Source organism: Sinocyclocheilus anshuiensis, unplaced genomic scaffold (assembly GCF_001515605.1).
Source record: "Sinocyclocheilus anshuiensis isolate Anshui unplaced genomic scaffold, SAMN03320099.WGS_v1.1 scaffold1994, whole genome shotgun sequence".
In the NCBI taxonomy this organism is placed as follows: domain Eukaryota; kingdom Metazoa; phylum Chordata; class Actinopteri; order Cypriniformes; family Cyprinidae; genus Sinocyclocheilus; species Sinocyclocheilus anshuiensis.
In genome coordinates, this window is record NW_015548215.1 from 22650 (window position 1) to 31818 (window position 9169).

A 9169-nucleotide genomic window follows, 5' to 3' on the forward strand; every position below is an offset into this window, starting at 1 on the left:
GAGACACAACAAATAGCAGCTCAACTACACTTCAGTTTCGCTTTCCCTTAAGTCATGTGATTCCTGTTTCCTGGTTCTGTGTTTGAGAGACGTGTGTAAAACAGGCGTGTCTGCGAGTCTGTAAATCATGAAATGTCTACTAGATGTCAGTCTCAGACAAACACTCAAAGAATACAACTTACAGAGAAGCAGCACAACAGCCTTAAAAACTGCAGCAATGCTGCATTCTTATTACTACAGAATTACTTCAGGTCAGTTGATAAAAAGCTAATAATTAAATCATAATAATGCAAAACAAATGATCAACACTTAACACTCGTACACTATAAATATTTTATTTGTTTACCTGCATGTCATTATGACCATTAACTTACATCACAGAACTGTAAACATATGTATGCATTGTTGAATTATTGAAATATTAACTTACTCTAAGATTGTCACAGAAGGTCCAAAGATGAAGATGATGAAAGCCAATTAAAAATACAAATGAGGGTTTTTTTTTAAACAAGAAATAAACAGGCACAACAGTGTGAACTAGCCACAAACAACTGACAACTAAAGGGTGAAATACAGCAACTTAAATACAGGGCAAATGAAGGAACTAATGACAAACACCTGTGACAATTAAATGAGTAACCATGACAACTAATACATAGTGGGAAACTAGAACAAAGGACAACGGGAACTAGTGAAAACAAAGTAAAAATCCATGAAAACAGAAACTAAGACAAAATAACTGAAAATCTGTAACATTACGCCCTCTGCTGGAAGGCGCAACCTTGCACCGTGAAGCAAAGATGAGGAAGATGGCTTAGGAGGAGGATGAGGAAATGGCAAAGGGATGGTGAAAACGGGCAGACAGACAGAATGAGAAGACCACGGAAGAGCCAATGGGTGAAGCAGCCATGGATTCGATGACGGGAGGAATGGCCAGTTGGTCATACCCAGAGCTCAGCCATAATGGTAGCTCACGGCGGAGTCGATGGAGGGAGGAGCCAAGATGTAGATGTGGCCGACGACCTCCGGGGTAGAAGGAGCCAATGGATCCCAGGGTGCAGACGAGGCTTGGACTGGCCATCGGGAGAACCAGGAGAATTCCCTGTGGCCTGGCAGATGATCTGGCCCGCTGCCCTATGTTTTATTATTATTATTATTGCCTGCCAATGTACTAAAGGATTCGCCATTCAATAATAAATCATGAATCCGTTAGTCTTGACTGGCAACGCTACCATTCGGGTTGGCGCGCACTCCACGCCTTCGCCAAACAGTTTCAATCAGAATAATCAATGCGAGAGACTTTAAAAATTGAGTGGAGGCGCCCAGGTGGAGCAGAGAAGCAAAACTACTCACCTGTTCAGGACTTCAAGTGCAGGTCAGTTACATCTGTAAATAGGTTATTGTAGTTTTGTTTACTTAGCATTAAACTGCTAGCATCTGTTAGCAGTATTTACTATAATCACTTAAATTACTATTTGCTAACATCATTATTATCTATTGTAAAGTTACAGTAGTAATTTAGCAGACAAATATTCATATCCTTTTATAATAGGTTTAGAGGGAGCTAGGGCACACAACTACACAACGTTTGAGGAAATTAACCATGGTTTTACTATGAATATTCCCTAAGTATTCCCTCTGCTGCTGATGTTGCTGACTCACACCCCTGGTCAGACTCACTCTGGGGCTCCGGGCTCCAGAGCAATGGTTGGTGCAGTCCTCTCTTCATTGCGTTCTTCTGGCTCACTCTTCACGGCGGGTGGAGGTGGGCTGGGCTCTGGGTCTGGCTGTAGTTTGGATAAGGGATAGAGGCTCTCCAGACACTGAACGATGGCCTCCCTTCAATCTAGTCCTGTAGTGTCTGGGAGGTCTACAGGATGGTGGTAGTTGGGCCTGATCCAGAACAGGGATTTGAGAGTCTCATCATCAAAAGGAGTTTTAATGACGAGACATCAAATCTCCAAAGTATAATCCAACGAATCGTAGCCCCTCTGGACCACAGCAACAAACTTTGTCCATTTCTTAAGGTCGGCTGTTCTGTCACAGTTAAAAGGCTCAAAGATGATGACAAGTCCCAGGTTTCAAATACAAAGTTAATTGTAATAAGATAATCCACACACAAAGGTCCAACAAATGCAACAGTGTGTAAAACACAAGCAACAACCAACAACTGAAGGGTGATATAGAGCAACTTAAATACAGGGCAAACTAATGACAAACACATGTGGCAATTAAATGAGTAAAGGTCCTTGATTTTGTTGTCCTCTCTCTTCTTAAAAATAGAAAGAGGAAAGATTGGGTCCATCCAATCCTGAGATTGGGTAGAGAGGAAGAAGAGTTCCACCTCCTTATCAAGGAGCTGCAGGAATATCCCGAGCGATTCAAAGTTTACTTCAGGATGTCAGTGGCTCAGTTTGATTCTTTGCCAGTGATACTGGAGCCACATATTAAGTCTTTCCCCGCCAAACACAGACTTTTCTGTGTTTTCACTGTTATACGCTCTAGGCGCTATTACACATCTCCTGAATGAGTACACAATCTCCCGATCAAAAACACAGACTAGGAAGACATAGAAACGAGCGATCTCATATGTAAGCAGATGCATATGAAAAATAATGTGATCATCAACAATAAACAGGCTTAAAATAATAAATCATTTTACTGCATAAATACAGAGACACAAACACACAACAGCTCAACTACACTTTCACTTTCTTTTTCCCTGAGCTCATGTGATTCCTGTTTCCTGGTTCTGTGTTTGAGTCACGTGTGTAAAACCGGCGTGTCTTAGAATCTATAAAGCATAAAATGTCAACTAAATGTCATTCTCAGACAAACATTCAAAGAATACTGGATGGCGAAAAATGTTTTAATGTTAAACGAGGGCAAAACAGAGGTCATTTTATTTGGCCAGTCAAATGACTCTGCCAAGGTCCTTTTAGATTCGAGCGACACCGTACTGTAAAACGTCGGTATGAAATTTAGGTTTCATAATCGATGACAAATTAAATATGGAAAAGCAAATCAATTCAGTGGTGCTTTTATCATCTGCGTCTTTTAGCAAAAATTAAACCTTTCTTATCAAATGTAGACCTTGAAAGAGTCATTCATACTTTTGTTTTATCACGTCTTGATTTTTGTAATTCTCTATATGGTGGCATCTGGCGGTGAGGCTCTTAAAGAGGGTCAAGAAATCTGAGTCCATTACACCAGTTTTAGCACATTTGCGGTGGCTCCCTGTTCATTTTAGAATCAAATATAAGATTTTAATGTTTGTATATAAAGCTTTAAATAATAAGGCCCCCATGTACCTTACTAATCTGATGATCCCTTATAATCCCCTTAGAGCACTGCAGTCAGAAAACCAAAAATTACTTACAGTTCCAAGGACAAACCGCCTTCAAAAAGGCGATTGTGCTTTTGCAGTTATGGGACCGAGATTATGGAATGAGTTGCCTTTATCTATTAGATCTGCTACGTCCTTATCATTTTTCAGGAACCTGCTGAAAGCTCACTTAGTTCTGGAAGCCTACAACAGCCAAACTTGTATGGGGTAAATGTGGTGCCTATGATGTTTGATTTGTTAATACGTGTATCTTTTATTTTTGTCTGTTTGCTGCTTTTGTACTGATACTATGTAAAGCACTTTGGTCCAACCTCAGTTGTTTTTAGCAGTGCTATATAAATAAACAAACCAAACCAATACAAGTTACAGGGAAACAGCACAACAGCCTTAAAAACTGCAGTAATACTGCATCCTGATTACTACACTTGTACTGCAGGATGAAAATTGTGTCTAGATTTACAGTTCCTTCATGGTCACACTGATGGATCTGTTTTCTAAAAGGAGTGGAGCTTCAGTCTTCAGCTGACTGGCAGGATCTGCCACTGACCGGTCACATGACCTGCCACCATCCACTGATAGGTCAGCTGATCTGCCACTCCAGCCAGTGAGGTAACTGCTGAACTACCAAAGACTTTATATATACAAAAACAGTGCAGTCATATTACTTATGAATTGGAGAAAGTCCAACGCGCAATATGGCGGAATAGGCCTGCCTTCTGAATAAAAGAGCCAATCACTAATTGATAAAGTCCTCACTTCACTGCAGCTGCTATTAGAAGCTCTGGTTGCTATAGAAACAGTCAGTGTTATCAGGACTGCGCATGAACATTGCCTGGTCTAGCCTAAAAAATAAGCTTTTTTGACACTATTTAAACATAAAAAACAATATTTATGAGACAATTGTAGTCAGATTTCTTTGATAAATTAATTTCAAGTATGAATCGTAAGCTTTGTGAACGGTTTTGGAGAATTTGATGTTTCCCCATTCAAAGAGATATAAGCTACACTTGCATAACTGAAATAGCTGCCTGAGAGGCATTTCAAAGATGGCTGCCGAGTTAAATGACTTGGCTTAAAGAGACTTTGAAACTACTGAATACACACACTCAAAAATAAAAACTAATTCCGTGGTTAGCCATTAAATGTGTGGTTAACAATTAAATACATGACAATAAAAACAGTGGCTCATGATTACAAAAGGTGATTAATGAAAATTATTTATTGAATGTGTGTGATCATTTGAATTAAAGGGAAATTTTGATAGTAATAACAAAAATGACTGATGTGACTACATTAAAAACTAAAATCTGATTTCAAATCAACACAAACAGAGGTTGAGAAAAGCACAGAAACACATGGTCACTCAGCAGGACTCACACACACACTGATCTTACTGTCTATATGAGGATATATTACACACATTTTTCTGATTCATGTTATTTCAGTGACAGAAGTTCAGCTGCAGTATTAATGTCATAAAGAGAATAGAAGAGACTCTATAACGTCTACTGTTACTGATTTATCATGCAACTCAAAGCATTATGGGTAGAGTCTCTCGTCAGTCTATTCTGATTCATCAACACAGTTTCACTGATGATCCTCTGTAAACACCAAACCCAGGATAGAGCGGCTGAGTGAATGTGGTCTGGACTGTGTGGATGAGGCTCATTGTGTCAGAGACGCTGTAGAAGGACAGAGTTCCTGCACTGTGATCCACAAACACTCCTATTCTGCTGCTGATGGACTTTACAGGGAGATCAGTCCGTATGTTATTGTGTTTGAATGTGTATCTGGAGTGAGTGCAGTACAAACTCCAGGACTGATCATTAAATCCAAATGCAAACTCTTTAGCGTCTCCTTTCCTGCTGATGCTCTTATATGACACTGATATATCCACACCATCACCTCCACTCCACTCCTGCTCCCAGTAACAGCGTCCACACACACTCTCTCTACACAACATCTGAGACCAATAATCAAATCTGTCTGGATGATCAGGATACGGCTGATCTGTGTCAGTGGCAGTAATCAATCTGTTGCTCTCAGACAGATGGAGGCGTTTATGTGCTGTGTTTGGATCCAGAGTGAGCTGATGGGAATCTGATGGAGATAAAACACATCAGAATCAGAAATTATAAATCTCTTTGATCTTTTCATGTAGCTGAACATTAGGTTACTAACATAACTCAGGTTCTCTGATAACATGAAGTGAGGTATCTCACTATGGGAACGCCCCAGGCGTGATCGATTGCGGAAGCACCAATCATGACAGACCAATCATTGCAGTGATTAGGAAGTCCCACCTCCTTGTATATAAAACGCAGCTACTTGCTGTCTCGTCACTCTTTGCATATCACTTCTCCGTGAGGAACAGGCAAGGATGGCAATAGAGTGAGATACTTCACGTCATGTCACTTCATCTTTCTAACATTCGTTCGGTATCTCAATCTCAATCTCGATATGCTGATGAAACAGACTAAAGATGAATATGATCTGAATTAAACCTCTTCGACCCAACTCAAGTGGTTAAAGCAGATAAAATATGAAAATTTTGAACTACACTGTAAAACATTCATGTGAAATTTACAGTGATTTACTGTGTTAGTGCACAGGAAATTACTGTATAGAAGTTCACAGTACAATACTATATATTCAGTCTAAGTAGCAGTAAAAACAGAAGTATTGTAAAATTCACAGTAAACAGGAATGTCCTGTACAGAATCACAGTAGCAAGAAACAGCTTATATAAAATCACAGTTAACTGCTAATGTCCTGTGGAAAATCACAATAACTATTTGTATTGTAGAAAACACAGTAGCCTATTATGTACAGATTGACAACACATTGTACTGGAAGCAGGGCTGCCAGCCAATTATAGTAAGTTACCCTGATCTTGTTGATATTGTTACATATTTGCAGTGAACAGACAATACTGTATTCTTTAATAACACATCAACAAAAATCTTAAGAAGGACCAATAGAACACATATATAGCATAATGTGAAGAAACATATTCATTTAAAGGTTTTCCAATATATATGTTTAATTTGAGTGCCAACCCAAAATTATTGATGCAAATGTTTCTTATTTTATGTTTGATACAGCCTAACAAAATTTATGTAAACTACCCTGGTGTCATTATACTGTAGCATCTTTTATTTCTTGTTAATTTTGCAGAATGTAATTAAGGAAATGGTAATTAAAGGAACATTTGCTCCATGAATATGTGGAACTTAAGGAAAACAAGATTATTGAAACATGAATTGGCACTCTGGACAAATGAGAACAGCCTCCATGTATGTCCAGATCACAGTGCTACTGTCAGGGAGTAGCTGTCATCTGCCACCAGCGCTGGACTCCAGATCCCAGAATCCTCCTCGGCTCACACCAGTTCACATTAACAATCACCAATCTCACCAGATCTCACTCACCTGGATTCTGATGACCTGCACCTGTTGCCACCAATCAAGCCACCTTCAAAAGCACGCTCCTTTCAGTCACTCACCATCCGATCTACAGTTTACTACGCTACTCCTTACCTGACTCACTGAACCCGGACGCCATCCTGATACCGTCCTGTCTCTGTGCCAGCCTCTTCAGCCCAATCCACCAAGGAACCCTTCATCACGTGAGCCCGATCCCTTCCATTCCATAGACTGTTGCTCTAACCAGTTTGCTCTCCATCTCACTCTCTCTCCCAGCACCTGTTCAATAAAGCACTGTTCACTTTACCTCTCCGTCCCTGGTCTCCTTCTGTACTGTGACAGAAGATTGGACCCACACCGACGGCATGCAATCGGCTGCGTGTTTCTCCATCCTCGCTCGCCGGGATCTCCCCTTCTACGAGTACGCCGGGGAGTTTTGCAAGCTCGCAGCGGTGACGGCGATGGATGACGCCACCCTCAACCATCTGTTCTGGCTTGGGGCCAACTCCCATCGCCCCTTGGACCTCCCAGACACCACTGGACTGTGTTGGAGAGAAGGTGTCTTCCGGTGTCTGGGGAGTGTCCGGTCCCGAGCCAGAACGGACTGTGTTGGAGAGAAGGTGTATTCCGGTGTCTGGGGAGTGTCCGGTCCCGAGCCAGAACCGGCCCGCCACAGTCCGCGGCTCACCCAAGGCAGCCGGCAGATCCCCAGTTCAGCCCGGGAAGGGCTCCGGATTCCTTGTTTAGCCCGGGAAGGGCTCCGGATTCCTCGTTTAGCCCGGGAAGGGCTCCGGATTCCTCGTTTAGCCCGGGAAGGGCTCCGGATTCCTCGTTTAGCCCGGGAAGGGCTCCGGATTCCTCGTTTAGCCCGGGAAGGGCTCCTGATTCCTCGTTAAGCCCACGGAGGGCTCCTGATTCCTCGTTAAGCCCACGGAGGGCTCCTGATCCCCAGTTTAGCCCGGGAAGGGCTACAGATTCCACGTTTAGCCCACGGAGAGCTCCTGATCCCCAGTTTAGCCCGGGAAGGGCTCCTGCCCCAGAGCTCGCTCCAGTGTCGGCTCCAGCCCCAGAGCTCGCTCCAGCGTGTCAGGCGGCGATAACGGACATGGCGCTTGCCCCGGGGTTCTCGGCACCCGTCCTCACCCTAGAAACCGCGCTAACACGCTGCTCTGAGCCTCCTTCGCCTCCGCTGGTCCCGTTCAGCGTTGTTTCTTCGCCTTCGCTTGTCCTGTCCAGCCCTCAAGTGCCCGCGCCTCCAGAGCGCCCACCAGAGCCCGCGCCTCCAGAGCGCCCACCAGAGCCCGCTCCTCCAGAGCGCCCAAGGCAGCCGGCAGATCCCCAGTTCAGCCCGAGAAGGGCTCCGGATTCCTTGTTTAGCCCGGGAAGGGCTCCGGATTCCTCGTTGAGCCCACGGCGGGCTCCTGATTCCTCATTGAGCCCACGGAGGGCTCCTGATCCCCAATTAAGCCCACGGAGGGCTCCTGATCCCCAGTTTAGCCCGGGAAGGGCTCCGGATTCCTCGTTGAGCCCACGGCGGGCTCCTGATTCCTCATTGAGCCCACGGAGGGCTCCTGATCCCCAGTTTAGCCCGGGAAAGGCTCCAGATTCCACGTTTAGCCCGGGAAGGGCTCCTGATCCCCAATTAAGCCCACGGAGGGCTCCTGATCCCCAGTTGAGCCCGGGAAGGGCTCCTGATCCCCAGTTCAGCCCGGGAAGGGCTCCTGATCCCCAGTTGAGCCCACGGAGGGCTCCTGATCCCCAGTTGAGCCCGGGAAGGGCTCCTGATCCCCAGTTCAGCCCGGGAAGGGCTCCTGATCCCCAGTTGAGCTTGAGCCCGGGAAGGGCTCCAGATCCCCAGTTGAGCCCGGGAAGGGCTCCAGATCCCCAGTTAAGCCCGGGAAGGGCTCCAGCCCCAGAGCTCGCTCCAGCCTCCAGCGTGGCGATAACGGACATGACGCTGGCCCCGGGGCTCTCGGCACCCGTCCTCACCCCAGAAACCAGAAACCGACGCTGCTCTGAGCCTCCTTCGCCTCTGATGGTCCCGTCCAGCTCTATTTCGTCGCCTTCGCTGGTCCTGTCCGGCCCTCAAGTGCCGGCTCCTCCGGAGCGCCCTCGGTTGCCGGCTCCTCCTGAGCGCCCTCGGGTGGCGGCTCGCCGAGCCAGCCAAGGCCACGGAGGATCCACCATGGCCACCATGGCCTCCTGATCCGCCGTGGCCTTCCGAGGTCCATGATCCGCCATGGCGACCCGAACTGCCTACTCTGCCTACTCTGCCGGAGCTCCCTGATCCGCCCTGGAGGCTCTCCTTATCTCCATCTTGTTCCAGTGCTGCACTAGCCTCCAGGGCGCCCGCCCAGTGGTATGTTACGGCGCGGGACGCGCCTTCCGGGATGGGGCG

General features: G+C 45.5%; 1 protein-coding gene across 1 annotated transcript in view; it reads right to left on the bottom strand.

Annotated features, from left to right (window-relative positions):
* Positions 1-4551: 4551 nt before the first annotated feature.
* LOC107653882 (tripartite motif-containing protein 16-like) overlaps positions 4552-9169 on the bottom strand; it is an 18475-nt gene continuing 13857 nt past the window's right edge. The window contains exon 7 of the mRNA XM_016440751.1: positions 4552-5446. Within this exon, the coding sequence (XP_016296237.1) occupies positions 4923-5446 (524 nt within the window). The 3' untranslated portion in view covers positions 4552-4922. The remainder of the gene's footprint in view (positions 5447-9169) is intronic.